The following is a 27694-nucleotide window of genomic DNA, read 5'->3' on the forward strand; positions in this document are numbered from 1 at the left end:
TGCTGGGGACATGGGTTCGATCCCTGGTCCAGGAAGATCCCACATGCCGCGGAGCAACTGAGCCCGAGCGCCACAACTACCGAGCCTGTGCTCTAGAGCCTGCAAGCCACAACTACTGAGCCCACGTGCTGCAACTACTGAAGCCCACGCACCTAGAGCCCATGCTCCACAACAGGAGAGGCCATTGCAATGAGAAGTCCACGCACCGCAACCAAGAGCAGCCCCCACTCGACACAATTCGAGAAAGCCCACACGTAGCAATGAAGGCCCAATGCAGCCAAAAGTAAAATAAATACATAAATATTAAAAAAAAAACAGAAAAAAAAATTTTTTATTTACAAAATCAGGTGGCAGGTTGGATTTGGCCTGCTAGTTGTAGTTTGCTGACTCCCCTCCTAGTAATAGCAAAGCAGTAAACCGGGGTCCCTGGCACCAGCTCATCTCTGAACTATGATGAGAGAGAGAAATAGAACTTGCAACTTATTTAAGCCACTGTACTTTGGAGGCCTCTTTACTACAGTAGTTAAAGAATCAATCTTAATACACACACACACACGTAGAAATTAAACTTAAAACACAGATGACCATATATTCAGCTTCTTTGGAATCAGGGAGAAAAAAGATGGAAAACATATCTCCAAAAAGATGAAGATTGAGTCAAGGTTCCAGAAAAGACCATGTTCAGACTCCTAAACTACAGCTATTTCCAAGGGACCCTGTAAAACTGCTGAGAGATTATTTTCCATACAAAAATATAGGCTATGTAAATTTTAAAGATACTTAGAGGAACTTTTAAGAGACAATGGACTTGAACAAATTCATCTGAAGACTAAAGGATAATCAATCTAGAAAATGCAACTACCTGCTTATCATGAGCTTGTTAAAGAACCAGACAATAAGATTTAAAAATCCCAAAACATTTCTCTTCATTATCCCTACTCAAAATAGTACACTGATTTTTTGTCAAAAGCATTAACTAATTTAGAGTTTGAAGTGTTCACTGGTATCTCTACTAGAGGGAGAATAGCAGAATTTTTATTTTATTTTTCCTCTAGGAAAAGGATATAATCTTATCAGTTATCCAGAACCACCGCTTGAAATTCCACTATTCTCAGACTGGCATATGAATTAAATGAGTAGTAGTTTTGTGTAAGAAAACAAAAATTAGAGCTTTTCATATACATACCTGTTCCATATGCTCAAATACTGCTGGAGTAGCAATAGCAGTAGGTGCCTCTTCAATAATCTTCTGATGCCTGCGCTGTACAGAGCAGTCACGACCAAACAGAGAGATAGCGTTGCCATACTGATCTGCTAAGATCTGCACCTCCAGATGACGAGATTGTTTGGCTAGTCTCATCACAAAGATAGGAGATCCAGGGACTTCAGCTTGAACCTAGATTAGAAAAGGAAATAGAACAAATTCTTAAGTGGTAAGCACTTTTTCTATCTTGATAAGCTCCTTCCATTTCAACAGGCAGATGCCTAGAAGTGTCAGGGACCATGTTAATCATTAGAAATACAAAAATAAATAAAATATAGCTCATGCTCTCATCCTTCTTAAAGATACTGCATTCTTAGTTATATAACCAATATTAACTGATAAATACAAAAATGTATGAACATCCAGTGTGTTACAAGGGCAAAGAACAAATATTTTGAAAACACACACACACAAATTCCACAAAAGGGCAAAATACCGCCATCAATTCCAAACAACCAAATGTACAACTTGTTCTAGACTAGATACTTTCCTGGTTCACATTTCATTATATACAGTATTGTTGTAGTCAAAGGACTTTCATCTTCAGTTTTGAAGCATACTGTCACTAGATACAGAAGTCGACACCAGCAATTATTTTCTTTCAGCACTTTAAAGATACTGCAATGTTTTCTGGTTTCTACTGTTTCTACTGAGATGTCAGCTATCAATGTTACTGTTACTCCTTTGAAAGTAATCTTTTTTTCCCGGCTGCTTTAGGATTTTCTCTTTTCTCTGTCTTTTTAGGGGAGTGGAGTGGCAGATTTACTCTGATAAACTTAGATGTGGTTTTCTCTGTACTTCTCCTTGCAGGGCTCATAGTGTTTTTTGAATCTGTGCTTAGTATCTTTTCAGGAAATTCTTAGCCATTAGTTCAGAAAAATTCTTAGCCATTGTCTCTTCAAATATTGCTTCTGCTCCATGATTTCTTCAAACATTGCTTCTGCTCCATTTTCTCTCTCTTCTCCTCTGAGACTCAAAGTACACGTTAGATCATTTCACTGTCTTTTATGCTCTGTATCTCTTATGCTTTGTTTTGCTATATAACAAGTTACCTCAAAACTCAGTGGCTTGCTTAGGACACCAACCATTTTATTTGCTCATGATGCAGTGCTCATCTGGGCAGTTCTTCTGGTCTTGCTATAGTCATTCATGTGCATATCATCATCTGGTGGCTCGAGTGGGGCTGAATGGTCTCATGCAAATGTCTGCTGACTTGTGTTGACTGTTGGCCTGTAGGTCTACAAAGCCTTGACTGGAACAGCTCATCTCTATTGCATGTGGCCTCCATCCTCCAGTAGGCTAGACCAGGCTTCTTCAATGCAGTGTTCCAAGAAGAGGGTGAGGGCAGAAGCTGCAAGGCTTCACAAGCACTAGCCTCTAGAACTTACACAATACCACTTTGGCCACATTCTAATGGTCTAAGCAAGCCACAAGGCCAGCTAAGATTCAAGGGGTGGGAAAAGAGATGCCACCTCTTAATGGGAGGAAGGTAAAGTCACATTGCAAAGGGATATACATTCAAGAACAGGAGAGGTTATTGCGGCCATCGCTGCAAACAATCTACTATGGTCCGCCCTCTGGCCACAATAATTCACATACCTCCCACATGCAAAATAGACTCACCCCCTCCCAAGACCCCCAAAGTCATCCAATCATGGCATCAGGCTTGAGGTCCATTTTCTCATAAGTCATGTCCACAAGCAAAAGAGACTCCTTGGGTGCAGCTCCTCAGGTGCTCTTTATCCAAAGATCTGGGAACTAAAAAGACAAGTTATCTGCCCCCAACACCCCCAACATTTAATGATGAGATGGGGAGAGAATAACTGTAAAAGATACTCCTATTCAAAGAAGAAAGGACAGGAGGTACATAGCAGTCACTGGTCCACAACAATTCTGAAATCCAGACGGGCAGATGTTGTGAGGTTCCCTTACTCCAGGGGCATGGAATTTTTTTTGTTGTTTGCTGTTTTTTACTACGGTCTTGTTCTGCTCCCTGTGAGTGGTTTCCTAATCCATGGGTCTCCTCTGCTCTTAGCTGCCCTCTGGGCTCCTGGCTCCACAATCTGAAAAATCTTTTTATTATTAGAAATTACTAATGTTTACAGCTGAACAATTTTTCCAGTCTGCTTCCTATTCATAGAAAATCAAAGTCCCAGAGGCCTCTTTGAAGTCTGAACTGTCTCTGTCCCTTTAGTCCCTTTGGTGCATTTATCAACAGAAGTCTCTCAAAAACTTTGTGGTTTTCCTATGAATCATATTGGAAATTCACTACTTGCGCCACAAACATATCCATAACTTTTCTGCACAGACCTCTCTGTACCTCGGGTTTGTCAGGCTGCTGTGGGACAACATCTTTAAAATTCTTAGAAGCCCTTTTTTTCTAGCTGAGAGAGTAATCTACCAGGTACTGTCTTAAGTATTTCTGAGGTCTTAAAGGATCTTCCAGGCACTCTTGATTTGGTCTGTACTCTGAAGTCATTTTTTACTTTGAAAATCTTTTGCCAGCTGGAGAGATTGGGAATGAGAAACAGTTCTATTTTCAAACTCAACAAGTTTGAAACACCTTCTTTAGTTCATCCCTCTTTATAGTTCCTTAGCAAAAGCAACCAAAAGCATTCAACAGATACTGTTAACACTTTATCTAAAAAGATCTCCTTAACTAGGTCTACAAGTTCACTAAATACAGTCTCTACCTTCCAAGTTACCTCAGGTAATTGTTCCATCATTACAGAACATGGGTTACCTTTTCCCTCACTGCCTTTCCATCCCACACTAAAAGTTTGTTCACCATTCTTCCAGCCTTCATTAACAACCACCTTACCATTTTTCCAGCCTCCACCTATGAGCCAGTCTCAAAGCCAATGCCACATATTTTACTTTTTTGTTAGGGCAGTATTACACCTTTAGGTATCAATTTCTGGGTCAGTTATTCATTGATGCCTAACAAACCACCAAAAATTTAGTGACTTAGGACGCTGACCTTTTTCTTTTTTTTTTTAATTTGCTCACAGAAATTTGAGCTGGGCTCAGTTGGGCAGTTCTTCTGCTGATCTTGGCTTGGAGCCACTCATGTAGTTAGTCATCTGGCAACTTGACTGGGGTTGGATGGTCTAACGTGGCCTCACATGTCTCAAAGGTGCTGGTGACTGTCAGGTCTAGGAAGTCTCAGTTGGGATAACTCATCTTTGCTTTGTGTGGCCTCTCTTTTCCAGAAGGCTAAACTGGGCTTTTAACAAGGCAAGTCTAAGGCTCATTCCAAAAGGGCAAGGGCAGAAACTACAAGACCACTTGCAGTTTAGGCTTTGGAACTTGCACACCATTTCTACCACATTCTATTGGTCAACCCAAGTCACAAGGCCAACCAAAATTCAAAGGATGGGAAAAAAAGACTCTATTTCTTGATGGGAAGAAGGCAAAATCATACTATAAAAAGGTGTGTAGGGCTTCCCTGGTGGCACAGTGGTTGAGAGTCCACCTGCCGAGGCAGAGGACACGGGTTCGTGCCCTGGTCCGGGAGGATCCCACATGCCGCGGAGCGGCTGGGCCCGTGGGCCATGGCCATTGAGCCTGTGCGTCCGGAGCCTGTGCTCCGCAACGGGAGAGGCCACAACAGTGAGAGACCCGCATACCGCAAAAAAAAAAAAAAAAAAGGTATGTATATAGGGGATGGGAGGAGTTAACATGGTCATCTTTGCAAATACTCTCTCACATGCTCTTTTCTGTATTTTTCATCCTTTTTGTCTCTTCATGCTTCAGTCTGAATTTTCTTCTGACCTATCATCCAGTCACTAGTTCTCTCTTCAACTGCATCTAATATGCCATTAAACTCCTCTATTGACTTAATTTTAGTTATTGCATTTTCAGTTCTAGAATTTTCATTTGCTACTTCTTTATGGTTTCCAGTTGTCTGCCCAAATTCTCAATCTTATCTTTAATTTCCTTGAATACATTAAATATAGTTACTTTAAAGTCCTTGCCTGATGGATCCATTATCTAAACCCTCTGTGGGTCTGTTTCTATTGGCTTTTATTTTTCTTGATTTTCAATCACATAATTCGATACACTTGCTTATTTTTTAAATTTATTTTATTGAAGTATAGTTGATTTACAATGTTGTGATGCCTGCTTATTTTTAATTGGCTGCTTGAAACTGCATTTGAAACATTAATAGAAATAATTTGAGGTTCTGGATGTTACCTTTCTCTAGAGAGAATTTATATTTGCTTCCTGCTGGTAGCTAGGGACGCTAGTAACCCTAGAACACCATGCTAGAATCAAGAGTTAAGCATTTTGAAGCTGAGATTTAGTCCCTTTGAGAACTGGTCTATTTCTAGTTCATTCTTACTCCTTCAAGATCCCAACCTAAAATGTGGGAGGTTTCCCAGGGAACCCTCCTCAGCAAACCCTACAGTCTAAGTTTTGTCCTTTTAGTCTTAGAAGACTGTTGAAAAATCTAATCAGCTTTTCAACTGCTTCTTCTCAAACTAAAGGATATCTCTAGGGAAAAAACGGCCTCAAACATGAGACCTCTCTGGGTTTCATTCTTCTCCTATATCTTAGCCCCCAAATTCTTCATTGCCTTGAAAGATCTCTAGTGCCTTAAAACAGATTTTTTTTTTTTTTAAAATTTGGCCACCTTTTTAGTTTGCTCTCAGTGGGAGGACTGATTTGAGTTACTTAGTTAATCATTATTGGAACTTAAGGACTTTTACATAAAACTTCCTAATCTTAGTATTCTAGATATTTCAACTACTTGATTCCACAGTAATAAGTAATTTTGAATTATCTAAAGGAGTTAACATTTTAAAAAATTAACATGAGGCATGACCTGCTTATGAAATTAGAATTATTATAGAAGGAATATAAAGTAAATGACAGGTAATATTCAAATACTGACACTCAAAATAGGATAATGCAGCAAAACAATACGTTTATCACTTTCTTTGTCTAGTATATCAAATCATGGAAGACCCAGCTCACAGAGTTTTTCTCTTTAGCTCATGACAATGAAGCAAAAAGTTTGGTGCTGAATGGTTTTAAAAAAAAAAAAAAAAAAGGGCAAATAATATGCAGCTAGGGGTACTAGTAAAAGATGGTACAAAGTAAAAGATGCTGGGAAAAATAAGAAAAAGTGGGAAGCTAGGAAAGTGAAAAGGCCAGAAGGTGTCCCAATTTTCCTTTTTCTGGGTATTGGTAGGAGAAAAAAAGAAGTGAGTCAAGTATGTAATGGTAACTGTGAGGGCAGGAAAAAGAGACTCCTGTCTTCGGATTCTTTCTCTAAGATTCTGAAAAGAAATCATTTCTTTGGCCTCCACGACCAACTTGTAGTATGGCCACATCCTTGGCTGCAAATCAGAGGATTAGGCAAAGAGAAAGCCTAGGTTTAGCTTTCCTGAGCCACCCTCCGTTCTCATAGAACATGCGCCTGCCACAGGGTCCCTGTGCCAGGGTGTGGTGACCATGCAGTACAGGACAGAACACATGACAGAAACTCAGGAGTCTGCAGCCAATTTGAACTGAAGTGAGGTGAAGTCAATCAAAGAGCTTGAGTGAGGCCAGACCAAGAGCATCCAGATCAGGAATTAACCGTGTCACATACATTGTCTAACGTGCCAGCAGAAGAGGGACACAAAAATGCAGAAAGGTACTGACTCTTGCTTGTTACTATGAGTTCCTATGAGCCACACAAACCATATGCAGAAGAGCTATCTGAGAAACTGAGCAATTTTATATAAGACAGAATAACTCTACTGCTTGTATTACGTAAATGAATAAAACCTTAAATTGAACTGGACATTTTATTAATTCTTTTCCCCTGCTAATAAGCAGGTAGAGGCTAGAAAGAAAGACAAGATTAGCTGTAGACAAAAAAATCTAAATATTTTCTGGACATCCAAATTACATGCATCTCTGATATACATGTTAGTTCCAATAAATAACGACAGCTTGTACTCTACCTGTCTGAAGAGGTTAGGGAAGTCATCTTCATTGTTGACTTTTCTGATCCCCTTCCCTCCTCCTCCTTCCGAGGCCTTGATCATTACTGGATATCCAACTTCCTCCGCTGCCTTCAAGAAGAAAGAGAAAAATGGAAGTGAGAATGGTATTAGTAGGGAAGGAGAAAACTGGCATTTTCTCCCTTTAAAAATGCTGTCATTTGGTAGGTCTATATATAGCAAAATAGAAAGATCCTGAAGATATACTATTAGGTGGGAAAAAAAAGTACCTGAGTAATACTTGTACTATTGGGTTGAACAAGAAGAAATTGCATTTTTTTGGTAGGTAAAAAAATGGTTGAATATTGGCAATTTTGTATGTTTCAATCTAAGATAATCCCATATAGATCAAAAACAAAGTAAAACTATATGTATAATTACGTATGCATTCACACACTTACCTATGTAAGTATAAAAAAACAAGTCTAGAAAATCCACCAGCAGTGATTTATAAAAGGAAGATGAGTAGATATAAACTTTCACTTTTTACTGTACATATTTCTGTATTATTAGAATTTCTCATAAGATGCAGGAATTTGTCGTATTACCCATAATTTTTATTTTATTTTATTTTATTTTCAAGTTACCAGAGTATACACTTTCTGTCTTTATTCCATAATTTTTATTTAAAAAAAAGACAAAAAGACATACACAGTTCACTTATTATAAGCTGATGGCCTCAGCACAGCTTCTGACCCTCCGACAACATGTAAGACTCAACAAATCAGGAATCTCACATATCCAGAAATTTTTCTCACTCAACTTTTTGATAAAGATAAAAATAGCAAGATACAAAAATATTAATGAAAGTAGTCAGAAAACTAATTTTCAACACATGCTCTAAATGTGCTTTTCACATTTACAGTATTTTATAATGATCAGGTGACGATCCCAAAACTTTTTGAATATTTAATTATATATCCATTAAGTAAAGACCCAGTTAAATCAAGATATACCTATTTACTAGACTACTATGCAATTATTAAAGGAATGAGGTAGCCTTTACATGCAGCGATATGGAAGATGTCCATATTATAGTTAAGGCAAAAAGTAAATTGGGGAAAAGTTAACCAAAAGTTTAAAATAACTGAGTCATTCCTTTGTCAAAACATTCCAGTCTTTCACGGTTTACGTTGTAACAATATCTAAAAAACGTGTCACCAGAAAAAGACCATTTCACATTTTAATTTTTGTCAGTAGATTACGCATGAAAATCCTTCACTCACAGTCCCATCTCTTCTCAACTCTCTTAACTATTCACTTCTATGCTTATAAACAAAATTAGCATGATGAACTCAATCACTGGGTGATAAATGAAGAAACAGCCACAGTTGTGAGAAAGACTTAAAAAAAAATAGGGGGGGCTTCCCTGGTGGCACAATGGTTAAGAATCTGCCTGCCAATGCAGGGGACACAGGTTCGAGCCCTGGTCTGGGAAGATTCCACATGCCACAGAACAACTCAGCCCGTGTGCCACAACTACTGAGCCTGCACTCTAGAGCCCGCGAGCCACAACTACTGAGCCCGTGTGCCACAACTACTGAAGCCCATGCACCTAGAGCCCGGGCTCCGCAACAAGAGAAGATACCGCAGTGAGAAGCCCATGCATCACAACAAAGAGTGGACCCCGCTCGCTACAACTAGAGAAAGCCCGTGAGCAGCAACGAAGACAAAACGCAGCCAAAAAATAATAATAATAAATACATAGCCCACATGATATAAGAAAAAGGCAGGCCTTTTAAAAATATATAAAAGCTCTAGGCACAGGTCATCCATTTAAAATATTTTAGAAGAATTTTAATGCCACGAGGAAAATGCTTATGTATAGGTAGAAAAAAACCTAGGATTACAAAAACAATGTATATAGTAAGACCCTAATTTTACAATTATCATAATAATTATAGTTATGGGAATCTACTAATAAAGATTATCATTATATGAATCAAAAAAGGCTGGAAGAAAATATATGAATATGTTAACAAGACTTATCTTTGGATGCTGGGCTTATGGGTTTTATCATCTCTTTTCTTACTTTCCAAATTTTCTACCAGAAAATTTTATGTTTATAACCAGGAAAAAAAGGAATTTTAACTGATAAGCAAAATAGCTAATTTCCTACAAAGGGCTTCTACTCGTTTGCAAATTATATCAAATAGAACATAGCATTAGCAATTCAATTAGAAATATTAATTCTTCTTATTAAGGAGATTACAGGATGCTTAACTTGAAATGCAAACAACAGAGCAAAATTAGTTGAGCATTCAGTGTTCCTCCTGAATTTATAACATACAAGTCAAACAAGAGTAGTGTGTTTTTCTAAAATATAGGCTCTTTCATTATCTCCTTGGAGGCATAGCTGACACTTCCAACTAATTAAAAAGTGAAAGGGGAACAAACTGGAGAGAACTATGAAGAAAGAAAAAGTAATGTTAGAGAGCCGACCTCCTTTTGCTTGGGTTCATGTTTCTACATGGACAGACAATAATTAGAGTAATAGTTTCAGCCTCTATCAGCTCTCTCCCTCACTCCTCCTCAAGGGAAAAAGAATGAATTCTGTGATTGGTCAGTTTGGAAGGAGAAACTGAGCATGTATAGCTCAGCCTTTTCCCCTTTGGGATCAGCTCATACAGAGAACATATGCTCTTTGCCAGCTCTCAGTCATACAATAAACTGAATGGCAAAAGCTCTGCCTCTGTGGTTATTCACACCACCAGTAACCAGTGAGTGAGCCTGCTTAACTGACATTCAGTTTACGAATCTGACTGTTGCTACACACTTAAACCATTTTCACCATCATCTCTATTCATAATAAAGCTGACATTTTGATCCCTCTCTGCCCGGCTTCTTGGTTCTGAACTCAAGTAGGGCAAAAAGTGTTGTTTGCCCCCAACTCCCCCTGCATGCACACAAATACTAACAGGTGGTAGAGAATAGAATCAGAACCTCCTTAAAGCTCTGATTTAACCACCTAAGAAATGTTCTGTCCAGGTGAACGGCTTGCTTCAAAACAAATTTAAATTATTTTTGTGAAACGTAGGTCAATTCCTCATTCTATAAACTATACCTCCTGGTCTTACAACCCTAATGCCATCATGGGTGTATATCATGAACCAGGCTCCAAATCCCTGTATTTGGGACTGTAAGTGGTCCGTTGAAAAACATCACTCCCTAGAGTTAGTAACTTACCTTCAGCCCGTCATCCACATCCTTCACACAACCTTTTTCATATAGTTCCTGAGGAACATTTAAGATACGTTTTGAAAAATCATTTTCATGCCAGTCCACACAAAGACCTGCAATAGATAACAGTGACTTAAAAGCAGCTACAAAAGCTTCTGTTTTTGTCAGTTTTCTGCTTATACCTTCTTTACTTCCCCCCACTGTTTTTTTGGCAGTGCCACATGGCTTGCAGGATCTTAAGTTTCCCAACCAGAGATTAAACGCAGGCCCATGGCAGTGAACGTGCCGAATCCTAACCACTGGACCACCAGTACCTTCTTTAAAATGCTTTCATATTTATCCAAAATTGAGGGTAGATGGGAGAAAGAAGGATACCATAAAACCTGATCAGTCCTTGGAGTTAGCAGGATTTATCTATAGCAACACCTGGCCACCTGGGTTCTGTTGCTGGAGAAAGCCAAGAGAGCTAACAAGCAGCAATTTAAAAAAATGCAAGGACATACAAGACAAAACAAACAAACAAAAAAGCACGTCAGACTTCTCACATAAACTCAGCAGGCAAAATACCTTCGATGTGTGTGTTCAGGGCTGCTTCAGGGCCAGAGGTCTGAGAAATAATTCAATCTTTATGAACTCTTGGAAATGGAAATGGCGGTTTTATTGGCCTCAGCAGAGTCATGATTCCATACTCCCTGAATGTCCCTGTACTCAGCCACAAAGGGAATGGTATAGCCTCTCCACTCAAACAAGAACAAATTCAATGTTTTATTTTAAACTGTTTGACCCAGCCGGTCTGGAGAGGATATTGCAATCCCCCTGGAGAGCCAGAGTAACAAGAGTTCACATCTGTTCTGACTCAAGACAATGGTAGTTCCTATTCGGAAGAGGTTTTAGTGTATGTTTGCTCTCTGTGCTTCAGTACCAAAAAACAGAAGTTCATATTGTTATCAGCTATAATAATTCACAATGCACTCTTCAAGAGATTCGTCAAGAATAAATCATTTTTACAAAAAATTCATCCTTCTGCATGTCTAAAAGAAAGGTTGATTATGGACCTCATTTTTCTGCATCAAGGGCAAATGAGAGGTTGAATGTATTAAACAAGCAAAACAAATCATCAATAGACTGTGGGCTCAAATCAAGAAAACACTGGCAAAAAAGAAAAGAGGGACTTTTCTGGTGGCCCAATGATTAAGAATCCGCCTGCCAATGCAAGGGACACAGGTTCGATCTCTGGTCCGGGAAAATCCCACATGCCGCAGAACAACTAAGCCCGTGCGCCACAGCTACTGAGCCCATGTACCACAACCACTGAAGCCCGCGCGCCTAGAGACTGTGTTCCACAGCAGGAGAAGCCACCGCAATGAGAAGCCTGCACACCGCAACGGAGAGTAACCCCCACTCGCCGCAACTAGAGAAAGCCCGTGTGCAGCAACGAAGACCCAACACAGCCAAAAATAAATAAATAAAATAAATAAATGTATTAAAAAAAGAACAGATACATGTATATGCATAACTGAATCACTTTGCTGTACACCTGAAACTAACACAACATTGTTAATCAACTATACTCCAATATAAAATTTTTAAAATAAAGATTAAATAAACAGAAAGAGAAAGAAAGGAAGGAAGGAAGAAAGAAAAAAAGAAAGAAGGAAGAAGGAAGGAAGGAAGGAAGGGAGGGAGGGAGGGAGGGAGAGAGAGAGAGAAAGAGAGAAACAAAGGGAGGAAGGAAGGAAGGAAGGAAGGAAGGAAGGAAGGAAGGAAGGAAGGAAGGAAGAAAAATGAATACTGGCAGGCAAGCATCTGAGTAGGTGGGTTTTAGTTTTTTCTTAGTGATTCCAGTCACCTCCCAGGTTCAAAGGCCTATTCCACCTAAGAAGTCCATCTCTGAGGAAGATTCTAGCCTACCCAGAGTAGATCTGAATCCACAGAACCAGATGAGTTTTCTCAGAGTTTCTCCAAATTAAGTCCCAAGATCATTTACATTACAATTTAGCAACTACATACCTGGTACAAAATTTACATTCTTAAGACATGATAAAATCACAGGTACAACAATTAAGCCAGGAGATACAAGATACCATTAATTAATGTGTATTCTATTTCTGTCAAATATCCAACACATTTTAAAGCAGGCTTAAGCCCCAAGGCCACAGTCCCAAATATTCTACCGAGCTTTTCTACACTTCAAGATACAAACAAATAATTTCTTACCACTGCCACTCCATGGAAGAGTTGGGATACCTGCAGTTTGAGCCACTATGGAAGATGCAATCTTATCCCCCAAAGCCCACATGGCCTGGCTTGGAGGACCTGAAAACAAGACAAGGAAAGAACCCTGACTGTAACATTTTGGCCTCGTTTCTGTCACATGTATTTTGTCTTCCATATAATTATTTTTGTATTTGTCTTGTATCCCCTACAGCACATATCATCAACATCAGAAACTTGATTATGGGGACTACTATGTTTTGGCTCATCTTTGTACCCTTCATAGAACCTAATGTGGTAAATTTTTGCATTCAGGGAGAATTCAATATATATAAATATATGCTGAATTAAATTCCTGACAAATGTTAACTCTGATTTTATCATCTGTCATGATCCAACTTTACCATATTAACAAAGTCTTTCTTTTTTTTTTTTTTAACCAATATCCTGAAGTAAGGACAATAAAGTTTTGGTGTTCAAGTTTAAAATATTATACTCTCCTTGGTCTTATGGAAACCCAAACAGAAGATTTATCTTTAATAGGCTTTACAAAGCATAATCATCATTGCAGAGATAGAGACACTTTGAGCCATATAACCTCAAATTTTCTCTCCGTATAGGATAGCAGATAAGTCAGAAGAAATAGCTCTCTTATAGGAATATAATCTATATGCTTAAATGTGAAAGAAATGATTCATATTTAAGGGCACACTGTCAGCGTATCCTAAGTATTCAATTATCTTTTCTATATAAAAATAGGTCATTTCTCCACATGTTTTCTTAACGTTAATGGCCAAGTTTTTAAAGGCCAGTGTTCTGGAAATCAGAGCCTCCTCCATATCTCATAGAAAAGAATCTGGGGACAAAAAACACAATCAAGATGCAAGATATGGGCTTCCCTGGTGGCGCAGTGGTTGAGAGTCCGCCTGCTGATGCAGGGGACACGGGTTTGTGCCCCAGTCTGGGAAGATCCCACATGCCGCGGAGTGGCTGGGCCCGTGAGCCATGGCGGCTGAGCCTGAGCATCCGGAGTCTGTGCTCCGCAACGCGAGAGGCCACAACAGTGAGAGGCCCGCGTATCACACACACACACACACAAAAAAGATGCAAGATGTAAGAAATGATGATGGGTTAAAAGAAAAAAAAAAAAGAAAAAGAAATGAAGAAAAGGGTTACTTGGAGAGCTGCTGACTGATGAAAACTAAGAGCCCAGTGCCAAAATGACAGAGAGAAACAGAAAGGCAGGAACAGTATGTCAGAAAGGCTTACCCATGAAGGCGATGCCATTTTTCAAAAGAAGTTCTGGGAGCTTAGGATTCTCAGAAGCATGACCCCAGCCAGCCCAAACTGCCTACAAGGGAACACAATATGATTCATTCTTAAAATTCATACTAAAAAGAACATGATAAACTGTATTACTTTCTACCAAGACTGGCCCTGCTCCATGAGGTACAAGAGCTCCATGGCAGCCTAATGCCTAATTCAGCTTCTATGCCTGATTCTTGGCAAACTTTTCACAGAACAACAATAAGCAGTCCATTGTGGTAAAACCTCTGAAGAGGTCAAAAACAGGTTGAAACTGATATTAAGAACCAGCTAGTATTGTTGCTCTTTAGGAAACTCAGTTCATAGCCTTTCAACTAGACTCTATAGAGCCTCTTGTAGAAATGTTGGTTTTCTTCCACAGATTGAATTACTTTGGCCACCCAACTCCACCTTTATATCTAGTGGTTATACTGCCAGACAAATCCCGAGTTTTTTTCTCTTTGGGCTTTAAGACACTTACCCTAAACTCCTTAACACAATGTGATAGGGAAGAAACAACCTCCTTCTACTCTACCATATTCTGGACTAAGAGTATTCCACTGGAAACAGGCAACTTTTACTTACTAGGAGGTTTGAAGGTGAAATGGATAGAATAATCTCTGAAAGACCCTTACAAACCTCTTGTTTGGATTACATTTACTTTATGTTGGCTCATTCCATTCTTTCCATCTTTCCTTTCCCTGTCTGTTATATCCCATATAAAGGCTTTTACCAACGTTCAACAAAGATGCTTTATGTAAAATTAAAAGTTCTTCACTGGCTATCCCCTTGTGCCCAACTGTAAAACGGCTGAATTTGGCAAAGGAAACTCTTCTCAATACCCTGTAATGGCCTCTGTGGGAAAAGAATCTAAAAAAGAGTGGATAGATGTTTATGTATAACTGATTTCACTTTGCTCTACAACAGAAATACAACATTGCAAATCAACTATACTCCCAGAAAAATTTTTTTTTAAAAAAAGGCTGAATTTGGATTTCGAGGAGACGCTGGCCTCTCTTACTTGTACTGGGATCCTTTTAGCAATGTCAAGAATTAATTCCACATTTGCATAGTTGTTGTTGTTTGGTCCTCCTGGCACTGGCACATAATGATCTGCCATCTTAATGTATTCTGAAAACACAAGCAAATTAACAGAGAACACATGCTTTATTTTCAGAAATGTAACAGCAGAGCAAAAACTGTGTAAAGGACAGGTACCATCATACGTAACCACAGGACAAACTGTATTAATGGGGTAATTCCCAGAACCATTTATTTGGAGTCTCTTTGTTAAGTCACAGTACTAAAAATGGTAATCTCATAGTTAGGAGCTCTTATACTACTAAAACAGCAGGTCTCAAACTTTTCACCATGTGACCTCTTCAAAGGGTTTTTATGATCCCTATATCAAGGATGATGTATCTGTCACTTAAGAGGCCCATTATTATATTCTGAGAAAAAGCTCAGTGACACCTTTTATCTTTAACTTGAACTATATTCTGAGAAAGCCCTTTTCCTGGTGTAAAGCTGGGACAGAATGGGGAAACAGGGTAGAGTCTGGAGGGTCTGTAGACTGGCTAAACAGGAAAGGTTAGTTATAGGAGTCTATCAAGTGCTTGAAAAACCTTTATCTGGATGGAAAGATATTTTAAAAAGATAACTTCTTTCCCTCCTTACTTTTTTTTTTTTTTTTTGGCTCAGTATCCCCTTTCAAATCTGTCACCTGATGTTTCTCTTTTCCTTTTCTGGCAGTAACTGTGGCAGAGCAGCTACAATGTGCAGGGACTGTACTAAGCACTTTATATATATTATTTCATTTCATCCTCAATAATCATATATAACATGTATTATTAGCAACCGCTTTACAGGGAATTATGGCTTGGAGCAGTTAAATAACTTTCTCAAGGTCCATCTCCACCATATTTATTATGTTTCTTATCTTGTGCTCTTAATTTTTAAAAGTTTTAAGTCCTTCTTTAAAAATTCCACTCAGAGTAAGATATGAGGCCCTAACAGTTTGTTCAGAATAAAAACAGGTGTATCATTCTCTCTGATTATGAGGGAAAGCGTGCTGATTATTTAAAAATTTAGAAAATATATCAGGATGTGCTGTTTTTTAAAAGTCAAAACCACCCATTGTCTCACGACTCAGAGATAATCAGTTCATGCTTTGATATACTAGAAACCATAAACTGCTAACCAATTTAATATATTGTGGATATCTTCCCATACTAACCAAACCACTTCAGACTCTCACTTGCAATGGGGGTGCCAAATTGCCTATACTCTCAACTATACTGGGTATGATCAATTTGAAATTTTGCCAGTCCTATAAATTTTTAAAAATCGCAATCTATTATTGTTTTGGTTTGCATTTCTTTGATTATCATTGGAATTGAATCTCTTTTCATGTGTTTATTGTTCCTTTTAAATTCTTCTTTTATGGACTATCTATTCGTGTTCTCTGTTCATTTTCTTTTGAAGGGTGTCTTGTGCTCATATTACAGGTAGAAACTCTTTGCTGTTCACATGTTTTTCTAGGTTATCGCTTGTCTTTAACTACCACTCATGGAGGTAACCAGATGGCTGTTTTGGTATATGTCATTACACCTTTGTTTTTTTCTCTGACTCTACACAATGTACTTTCTTTCTATTATATCATGCTATCAGTCTCCTTACAGCCAACTTTTTTCTAAGCAATTGTGATGGACAGACCCATGATCCCAAGTCTCCAGGTATTCATATCTTAAGTTATCCCCTCTCCTTGGGCGTGGGCACAATCTATGACTTGCTTTTAGCCAAGAGAATATGGCAAAGATGAGGAGATGTCACTTCCAAACTAACACTGCATAAGAATGTAGCCAATCTTACTGGGACACTTTCCCTTGATGGCTTTGAGGAAGCAGGCAGTCATTTTGGGGTGGCCCACGTGACAAGGAGCCAAGAGCAGTCTCTAGCCAACAACCAGCAACACAATCAGGTCCTCAGTCCAAACAGAAAACTGAATGGTGTCAACAACCATGTTAGTTTGAAAACAGATCCATCCCAAGTCAGCCTCAGATGAGACTGCAGCCCCAGCTGAATGCTGATGGCAACCTTGTGATAACCTGAAGCAGAAGATCCAGCTACAGAAACTGTGAGGTAATAAATGTCCATTGTTTTAAGTTGTTAAATTTGTGGTAATACTGTTACACAGTAATAGATAAACAGTGTAACAATTTGTCAGAATGCACTCAGACCAATAAATGTTATCCCACAAAATTTTTTTTTATGTTTTTATTGATTTTTTTAACATCTTTATTAGAGTATAATTGCTTTACAATGGTGTGTTAGTTTCTGCTTTATAACAAAGTGAATAAGTTATACATATACATATGTCCCCATATCTCTTCCCTCTTGCATCTCCCTGCCTCCCACCCTCCCTATCCCACCCCTCTAGGTGGTCACAAAGCACCGAGCTGACTTCCCTGTGCTATGCAGCTGCTTCTCACTAGCTATTTTAAGTTTGGTAGTGTATATATGTCGATGCCACTCTCTCACTTTGTCCCAGCTTACCCTACCCCTCCCAGTAGCCTCAAGTACATTCTCTAGTAGGTCTGCATCTTTATTCCCGTCTTGCCCCTAGGTTCTTCATGACCATTTTTTTTTAATTCCATATATATGTGTTTGCATATGGTTTTTGTTTTTTTTTCTCTTTGTGACTTACTTCACCCTGTATGACAGACTCTAGGTCCATCCACCTCACTACAAATAACTCAATTTTGATTCTTTTTATGGCTGAGTAATATTCCATTGTATATATGTGCCACATCTTCTTTATCCATTCATCTGTTGATGGACACTTAGGTTGCTTCCATGTCCTGCTTATTGTAAATAGAGCTGCAATGAACATTTTGGTACATGACTCTTTTTGAATTATGGTTTTCTCAGGGTACATGCCCAGTAGTGGGGTTGCTGGGTCGTATGATAGTTCTATTTTTAGGTTTTTTTTTTTTTAGTTTTTTTTTGTGTGTGTGTGGTACATGGGCCTCTCACTGTTGTAGCCTCTCCCGTTGCGGAGCACAGGCTCCGGCAGCGCAGGCTCAGCGGCCATGGCTCACGGGCCCAGCCACTCCGCAGCATGTGGGATCTTCCCGGACCAGGGCACAAACCCGTGTCCCCTGCATCGGCAGGCGGACTCTCAACCACTGCGCCACCAGGGAAGCCCCTATTTTTAGTTTTTTAAGGAACCTCCATACTGTTCTCCATAGTGGCTGTCTCAAGTTACATTCCCACCAACAGTGCAAGAGGGTTCCCTTTTCTCCACACCCTCTCCAGGATTTATTGTTTGTACATTTTTTGATGACAGCCATTCTGACCAGTATGAGATGATATCTCATTGTAGTGTTTTTTTTTTTTTTTTTTTTGCAGTACGCGGGCCTCTCACTGTTGTAGCCTCTCCCGTTGCAGAGCACAGGCTCTGGATGTGCAGGCTCAGCAGCCATGGCTCACTGGCCCAGCCGCTCCACGGCATGTGGGATCTTCCCAGACTGGGGCACGAACTTGTGTCCCCTGCATCGGCAGGCAGACTCTCAACCACTGCGCCACCAGGGAAGCCCTCATTGTAGTTTTGATTTGCATTTCTCTAATGATTAATGATGTTGAGCATTCTTTTTTTTTTTTTTTTTTTTTGCGGTAAGCGGGCCCCTCACTGTTGTGGCCTCTCCCGTTGCGGAGCACAGGCTCCGGACGCACAGGCTCAGTGGCCATGGCTCACGGGCCCAGCCACTCCGCAGCACGTGGGATCTTCCTGGACCAGGGCATGAACCCGCGTCCCCTGCATCGGCAGGCGGACTGTCAACCACTGCGCCACCAGGCAAGCCCTTGAGCATTCTTTCATGTGTTTTTTGGCAATCTGTATATCTTCTTTGGAGAAATGTCAATTTAGGTCTTCTGCCCATTTCTGGATTGGGTTGTCTGTTTTTCTGATATTGAGCTGCATGAGCTGCTTGTAAATTTTGGAGATTAATCCTTTGTCATTTGCAAATATTTTCTCCCATTCTGAGGTTTGTCTTTTCGTCTTGTTTATGGTTTCCTTTGCTGTGCAAAAGCTTTGAAGTTTCGTTAGGTCCCATTTGTTTATTTTTGTTTTTATTTCCATTTCTCTAGGAGCTGGGTCAAAAAGGATCTTGCTGTGATTTATGACATAGAGTGTTCTGCCTATGTTTTCCTCTAAGAGTTTGATAGTGTCTGGCCTTACATTTAGATCTTTAATCCATTTTGAGTTTATTTTTGTGTATGGTGTTAGGGCATGTTCTAATTTCATTTTTTTACATGTAGCTGTCCAGTTTTCCCAGTACCACTTATTGAAGAGGCTGTCTTTTCTCCACTGTATATTCTTGCCTCCTTAACAAAGGCAAGGTGACCATATGTGCATGGGTTTATCTCTGGGCTTTCTATCCTGTTCCATTGATCTATATTTCTGTTTTTGTGCCAGTACCATACTGTCTTGATTACTGTATCTTTGTAGTATAGTCTGAAGTCCAGGAGCCTGATTCCTCCAGCTCCCTTTTCTTTCTCAAAATTGCTTTGGCTATTTGGGGTCTTTTGTGTTTCCATACAAATTGTGAAATATTTTGTTCTAGTTCTGTGAAAAATGCCAGTGGTAGTTTGATAGGGAGTGAATCTGTAGATTGCTTTGGGTAGTATAGTCATTTTCACAATGTTGATTCTTCCAATCCAAGAACATGGTATATCTCTCCATCTGTTTGCATCATCTTTAATTTTTTCATCAGTGTCTTATAGTTTTCTGCGTACAGGTCTTTCATCTCCTTAGGTAGGTTTATTCCTAGTTATTTTATTCTTTTTCTTGCAATGGTAAATGGGAGCGTTTCCTTAATTTCTCTTTCCCATATTTCATCATTAGTGTATAGGAATGCAAGAGATTTCTGTGCATTAATTTTGCACCCTGCTATTTTACCAAATTCATTGATTAGCTCTAGGAGTTTTCTGGTAGAGTCTTTAGCATTCTCAATGTATAGTATAATGTCATCTGCAAACAGTGACAACTTTACTTCTTCTTTTCTGATTTGGATTCCTTTTATTTCTTTTTCTTCTCTGATTGCTGTGGCTAAACCTTCCAAAACTATGTTGAATAATAGTGGTGAGAGTGGGCAACCTTGTCTTGTTCCTGATCTTAGTGGATATGGTTTCAGTTTTTCACCATTGAGAATGATGTTGGCTGTGGGTTTGTCATATATGGCCTTTATTATGTTGAGGTAAGTTCTCTCTATGCCTACTTTCTGGAGAGTTTTTATCACAAATCGGTGTTGAATTTTGTTGAAAGCTTTTTCTGCATCTATAGAGATGATCATAAAGGCCGGCATGATGTTGAACTAGCCTGAGGCGCACCGTGTGTTCTCCTGGGGAAGTTGTCCCTGGATCACGGGACCCTGGCAGTGGCGGGCTGCACAGGCTCCCAGGAGGGGAGGTGTGGATAGTGACCTGTGCTTGCACACAGGCTTCTTGGTGGCGGCAGCAGCAGCCTTAGCGTCTCATGCCCGTCTCTGGGGCAGCGCGGCTCGCGCTCGTCTCTGGAGCTCCTTTAAGTGGTGCTATGAATCCCCTCTCCTCGCACACCAGGAAACAAAGAGGGAAGAAAAAGTCTCTTGCCTCTTTGGCAGTTCCAGACCTTTTCCTGGACTCCCTCCCGGCTAGCCGTGGTGCACTAACCCCTTCAGGCTGTGTTCACGCCGACAGTCCTCTCCCTGGGATCTGACCGAAGCCCGAGCCTCAGCTCCCAGCCCCGCCCGCCCCGGCAGGTGGGCAGACAAGCCTCTCGGGGTGGTGAGTGCCAGTCGGCACCGATCCTCTGTGCAGGAATCTCTCCACTGTGTCCTAGGCACCCCTGTTGCTGTGCTCTCCTACGTGGCTCCGAAGCTTCCCCCCTCCGCCACCCGCAGTCTCTGCCCGCAAAGGGGCTTCCTAGTGTGTGGAAACCTTTCCTCCTTCACAGCTCCCTCCCACTGGTGCAGGTCCCATCCCTATCCTTTTGTCTCTGTTTATTCTTTTTTCTTTTACCCTACCCAGGTACGTGGGGACTTTCTTGCCTTCTGGGAGGTCTGAGGTCTTCTGCCAGCATTCAGTAGGTGTTCTGTAGGGGTTGTTCCATATGTAGATGTATTTCTGATGTATTTGTGGGGAGGAAGGTGATCTCCACATCTTACTCTTCCACCATCTTGAAGCTCCTCTCCACAAAATATTTTTTAATGGGTGCATGGTATTTCATAGAATTGGTGCAATAGATTTTACGTAACTAATCACTAATGGTGGGCACAAGTTATTCCTCGTTTCTTGTTATTTTAAATAACAGTGCAATGAATATCCCTGTATGAATGTATTTGCCCCATTACTGATTTTTGTTCCTCAGAATAAACCCCAGGAAATAGACTTTCTTAGTCAAAAGATATGAGTACTTTTGTCCACTGGTGCTCATGATCCCATCCCCTTCCATCTCCTCTAGCTCTCTTGTGTACTGCTACCCCCCGGCCCCCACCCCTGCCCTTGGCTCCTTCCTCTCAGAAACATTTCTAAGTCTCTTCCATTCTGAAAAATAAAAATTATCTCTTGACCCCAAATTTCTCTTTAGTTACTGCCTTTCCTTTTTCCCTTCTCATCCAAAATTCTCAAAAAACTTGTCCACATTGGCTGTCTCCATGTCTCATCCCATTCATTCCTTATCTTCCTGTATTAGTCTGCATACTCACATTGTTCCACCAAAACTATTTCTGCAAAGGTTACCAATGATTAGCTAATCGCCAGACAGATTTTGATTCCTATTTTATTGGACTACTGACACCTTTGAGCCTTCCTTATTGAAATTCTCTTTTCTCATTGCTTTTCTCTTCTGTTTCTCTGACCATTTCTTCTCAACACTGTTTATGGGCCTATCTTCCTGAGTCTATCCCTAAATTTTGTCCTTCTATAAAATTTCATCCTTAACTCTCTTCTCTTCATTTTCTATCTGATCTTTCAGGAGGTAGTGTTAACTATCACATATTTGCTGATAAGGTACACTCTTAATCTCTAGTTCTCATTATTTCTAAGTTCTAGAAGAATATATTCAATTTTTTGTAGGACTTCTAGAATCTTCTTGTATCACATGTACTCCAAACCTGTCTCCCCACCAAAATAAAACCCCACCTTGCTCTTATTACTACATTATCTATTATTTTGCCTTTGTTGATGGTGCTAACATGAAAAACAAGACCATCCTTGACAAATACTAGATCATGTCTTGTACTTTAACAAGACACTTGCAGTTTCCAGAAACCACTGTGTCACACCTTCAAACATTTGCATATATGTTGTTTCTGCCTGTAATACCTTTGTCTTCCCCCTAATTGCTTCACTAACTCTTACTCATTCTTGGCTAGGTAAAGCCCATTTCAGAAAGCTCTCTTAACCCTGTTAACCCCTCTTAACCCTTAACCCAAGAGCAGGGGCCAGAGTTACGATGGCTCATCTCTGTGTTCCACAGTACCCTGTGCATATTTCTATTATAGCACTTACCTCATTGTATTGAAATTATTTGTTTCCTAGAGCAAGATCATATCTTATTAAACTGTGGGTCTCCATGTTCATTGAGTGAATGAATTAATAGGAACACCAAGGAGAAACAAGGAAAAAGAAATCATGCAAGGTACTTTACATTTATTATACACAATTTCATCATTACAACTATCCAGTAAAATAGACATGATTTTCCTTTCACATATACGAAACTGCAGCTGAGAGGTGTTGAAGGGTCAATCTAAATGATTTCATATAACATCTATTTTCCAGTAATTTGGTGCCTTCTTCATTTCTAAAGATAATAACCCTTACTCCTTAGGAATAGTCTTAATATCACTGTCTCAATATAGAGAGTACATATAAAGACCAAAAAAGCTTTAAAAAGACAGCCCTTTAAAGAGCTAATGTTGGACTTCCCTGGTGGTGCAATAGTTAAGAATCCGCCTGCCAATGCGGGGGACATGGGTTCGAGCCCTGGTCCGGGAAGATCCCACATGCCATGGAGCAAATAAGCCCATGTGCCACGACTACTGAGCCTGCGCTCTTGAGCTTGCGAGCCACAACTACTGAGCCCGCATGCCACAATTACTGAGCCCGCGTGCCACAACTACTGAAGCCCACATGCCTAGAGCCTGTGCTCCACAACAAGAGAAGCCACCGCAATGAGAAGCACACGCACCGCAATGAAGAGTAGCCCCTGCTCGCTGCAACTAGAGAAAGCCCGCATGCAGCAACGAAGACCCAATGCAGCCAAAAATAAATAAATAAATTTTTAAAAATAAAATAAAATAAAGAGCTAATGTTATCTGTGGGTACTCTGTCTTAGAGATTATACTTTAGTGATAAAAAGTATAAAGAGGAAGGACTAGCCACGACCTCTCAGCTACACCAATAGTCTTTATCTGCCTCTCTCAGATGGAAAACCATCTAAGCAGAGAGAATATGCCAAAGAGCCTGCAGAGTGAAACCTGTTTGGGTCCCAAGAGGTCTCCCCCTCCCAGGAGGAGGGGAAAAAACAATCTTAACCTTAAAATGCTGTAAAATTCAATGTAACTCATAAGGTAAATAGCATTTCCTTCCAAACGTTTCTACTGACACATGCTAAAGAATGTGGCTTAGCAAATAACACTGAAAACCCATATCGACACTTTGGTTAAATTTCTACCTATTTTTACTTAGAACACAGGCATCTACGTTGAGGTTAAATATAATACAATCCTTGTCTATGCCTACTATTGACACTTTTTAAAAGAGAAATCCTTGGATTTGGGAATCCCCCTGAGTTAACATTCTTCTCCTTAAAGGCTGTGCCATTCAATGTTTTATGCTTGAGGATGATGCTTTCTTAATGTTCATAACTTACCTGCATTGGCTTTCAGGTCTTCAGGTGTGACCATGACAACAAATCGAATTGCACGTTCATTTCGAAACATCTCATAAGACCACCGGCGGATAGACCGCATGCATTTCACTGCTGCAATGCCATTGTTGGCAATGAGAACCTGGTAGAGTGGGAACATGGGAATTGGAGAGAGGTAGAAGAGACAGGCAATGACAGAGGAAAAGAGATGAAATCACTTGTGTAGATCTTCCTCTGAAAAGCCAGAGTTTCAACTAGGAATTTGTATTGTTGGTCTAGGCATTTAGGAACCAACTCCCACATGATCAAGGGATATTTTAAGATGTTAGCTAAGCTAATACTTCAATATGTGCCAGCTAAAACTTACTCCTTTCTAACTTCATTTCTTGAAGGGGAAAATCAGTTACTCAAATCTTATGAGTTTGCGAATTATTCTACCATACCTACTTTTAGGGAATAGAAGAAACAAACGTCAGGAGGAAGATGGATATAAATAAGGCTGGAGGAAGATTCAACAGTGTAGTGTCATGCACTATTCTCTGTTGTAGTGAAACAAGGCACAGAGTCCTGAACATGTATAAGAACGCCTACACTAACCACCACCTCTCTCCAAAATGCTGAATCCAAACGCCTTAGAATTGTACAGACCGCCCCAGAAAGAACGGTCACAAGAAAAAGCGTAGAAGGATCAATGATCCTGAGACTTCTCTGTTAAACAAACCTTTCACCTCCTTGCCTGTCTTGCAATCATCACCCTGAGGATAACATAGGTTGGGAGACACGTAATCTCTACTCATTGGAAGACTAACAGGAGTGCACCGCTAAAGCAACACTTTTAGGACAGAGAATATAGGTCCCCATCCTTTAATCTTTTAATCACTGCAAGCTATTTCAACCAAGTCATTCTCTCAGCTCCAATATGGTTTAGATAAAAGTGACACAGATTAACTCACAACATTTCAAAACACCTGTAATCTCTTTAAGTATTTCATGTGGTATATTCCCTCTAAACATCTCAAATTCCTGGCGGAACCCAGTAGGTTACACTGTATCAAACTTGTTGAAGCCTTCTGTTCTGAAACTCTCTCCATTCCCTTAGCTCTAAACCCAGTGTTATGACATGTTACCTCCTCACCACCACCCCACAAGCTAATCAATTTCTCATACCCTCTCAGATCAGTGCAACTCAACCCCATAAAAACAGCAAGATCTTTCTAAAAGCGCTTTATGGGCGCTGCCTCATCTTCTTACTTAGTTATGACTAAATTGCCATTGGTAAATACATATTACAGAAAATAGTGAAATTATTTAATAGGATGCTAGGGAGGCAGAAAGGATAATTCTGCAGTCTCAGAAATTCAATTTAAATATCGGTTTTGAGCAAATCTAGACAACAAATCTAGGCATTAAATCTCATGTGCTTTTGAAAAAATAATTTAGCAGGTTATAACTTACCTTCTCAATCACTTTATTCCCACCAAAACGAGTAACAAATTCTGCTGGAGAAGCTACAGTGAAATCTCGCTGTGAGTCTATTTTCTTTCGGTCTCGACCTTGCTTTACTAGGTGCAAACCAGACATGCTCGACCTGTAAAAATAGAGAAATCATGAAAGTCTACAGATAAGATTTCTTCACATCATCTATCTCCCCTGGAGACCTACTTTTCACTATCGGACTTATAAGAGCACTTCCAATTGCACCCTTGTGAAGACTGCATGGTGGCAGACAACATAGTTTTTATAGAGAAGAGAGAAAAGAAAATGATCTTTGCTTGTGGAAATTCAAGAAAAAAAATAAGTGTTCCTGAATAATAAAAGACAATATTAAGATTTACCAACAGATGCCATCATAAAGAGATAGGCAAAGAACAGACTAAAATGAGATGGTATAAATAACAGACTCAGAGTGACTGTTAAAACTTAAAAACACAACCCACAACAGTTAGCAAACCTGTTTCTGGATTATGATTCTGACACACAGATGACCTTCACCTCTGTATCTCTAACCTCCATTTTTCTTATGAGCTGTAACTCCACATTTTTAACTGCCTACTAAATGTTTTACTTGGATATGCCATAGACGTTTCAAAATCAACAACTCCAAAAACAATTTATTTACAAGGCATTTACAAGGCAATTTATTTATAAACCATATTTCATTGACCTTAAGATAACACTTTTTTTTTAGCTTTTTAAAATCTCTGAAATTGGTATGTATCTTACAGCTGATGGTGTGCTTTATTTAACTGGCAGAATTTTTTTTCTCAGTGGTACATTCAATAATCGTGCCTCTAACAATCAATGATGTTTTAGATTAGATAGTGGTGGAAACAGCACAGGCCTGCTTTAAATTCCAGATCTTCACCGAATAACTTAAACTTGCTAAGCTTCACTTTTCTCTTTGTAAATATGTATGGTATTCACTGTTCTAGGTTTTTAGCTATTGTCTCTCAGCTCCAAGCCCACCCTTTTATGCTCTGCTCTATGACAACAGGGCTTAACACCATGCAAACTTGTTTGATTCCGCCAATAGGAAGGCAGAAGGGTTTAAGAAAAAAAAAAAAGAGAGAGAGAGAGAGAGGAAGGGGTTTTCTTCTTATTTTCCAGCTATTATCAGCATTGCTCCACAGGAAAACAGAGTTAATTCCAGTCTCTAGCATCTTTCAGCATTCAGGAATAGCCGTGGTGCATTCCCTTAGAAGGATAAGGAGCAGTGGGTTGTGGCTCCTTGGCTGTCAGAGTACCAGCCCTGCCATGCTCACTCATCCTCTGGGCTACCCGGCCTGGGCCTATCAATCACCTGTCAGGCCAGGCCTCCTCCTCAGGGATCTGAGCACCAGCTACTCAAAGCTTACTCCCAGAGGTCCAAGCACCAGCCCCTCTCCAAGCACCTTGGGCCCTCTCCAAGCTAGTAGGTTCTGGGAATACTACCTCTTCCCGCGGGGTGGTAGCTGCTTCCTGCAGATATTAACCTTGGGTTACCTCAGCATGTCTTTTTTGTTGTTTTATTCTTCTAACACCCAAGTAACCAATTTTCACAATTGAATGTCTTTTGTTTATAACACCTAATGCAGTTTCTCTTTCCCTGACTGGACCTTGACTCAGCACTGATAGACCTTCTGAAAGGGTGTTTTGAGGACTGAATGAGATAATGGATATAGTAAATAAACTCCTTGATACACTATCTAACAGACAGCTGCTTTCTTCTATTTCTATTTTTCCTTCCTTTCTCCTACACTCTAACCTTGCACTCAAGTAATTTCTCTCTTCAAAATAAAAGAGTATGATTAAAACCTTCCCACAAAGAAACACCAGGTCCAGATGGTTTTATTTTTAGTTTATTTATTTATTTACTTACTTATTTACTTATTTATTTATTTTTGGCTGCGTTGGGTCTTTGTTGCTGTGTGCGGGCTTTCTCTAGTTGCGGCGAACGGGGTTTACTCTGTTGGGGTGCGCAGGCTTCTCATTGTGGTGGCTTCTCTTGTTGCGGAGCATGGGCTCTAGGCCTGTGGGCTTCAGTAGCTGTGGCTCGAAAGCTCTAGAGCGCAGGCTCAGTAGTTGTGGTGCACGGGCTTAGCTGCTCCGCGGCATGTGGGATCTCCCCAGACCAGGGCTCGAACTCGTGTCTCCTGCATTGGCAGGTGGATTCTTAATCACTGCGCCACCAGGGAAGCCCCAGATGGTTTTAAAAGACAAGTTCTACTGAACTTTCAAGAATCGTAGCCTACCAAACTTCCAGACAGTAGAAAAAGAAGTAAAACTCCCCAGTTAGAGTAATACCGATACCAGAACCAGACAAAGATGTTACATGAAAGGGAA

The 27694-nt window shown here is 40.0% G+C and overlaps 1 protein-coding gene across 4 annotated transcripts in view; it reads right to left on the reverse strand.

The window, feature by feature from the left end:
• The window catches only part of ACACA (acetyl-CoA carboxylase alpha), a 172399-nt gene that overhangs the window by 94425 nt on the left and 50280 nt on the right, over positions 1-27694 (reverse strand). For 3 of the 4 annotated variants that reach the window (XM_060135650.1, XM_060135647.1, XM_060135648.1), the window contains 8 exons: positions 25328-25460; positions 23876-24014; positions 14981-15090; positions 13924-14005; positions 12658-12756; positions 10447-10553; positions 7222-7332; positions 1187-1396 (listed from right to left, as the gene is read on the reverse strand). In XM_060135650.1, the coding sequence (XP_059991633.1) occupies positions 1187-1396; positions 7222-7332; positions 10447-10553; positions 12658-12756; positions 13924-14005; positions 14981-15090; positions 23876-24014; positions 25328-25460 (991 nt within the window). The remainder of the gene's footprint in view (positions 1-1186; positions 1397-7221; positions 7333-10446; positions 10554-12657; positions 12757-13923; positions 14006-14980; positions 15091-23875; positions 24015-25327; positions 25461-27694) is intronic. The other variant, XM_060135649.1, reaches the window with a different exon arrangement.

Source organism: Lagenorhynchus albirostris, chromosome 20 (genome assembly GCF_949774975.1).
Source record: "Lagenorhynchus albirostris chromosome 20, mLagAlb1.1, whole genome shotgun sequence".
Taxonomy (NCBI): Eukaryota; Metazoa; Chordata; class Mammalia; order Artiodactyla; family Delphinidae; genus Lagenorhynchus; species Lagenorhynchus albirostris.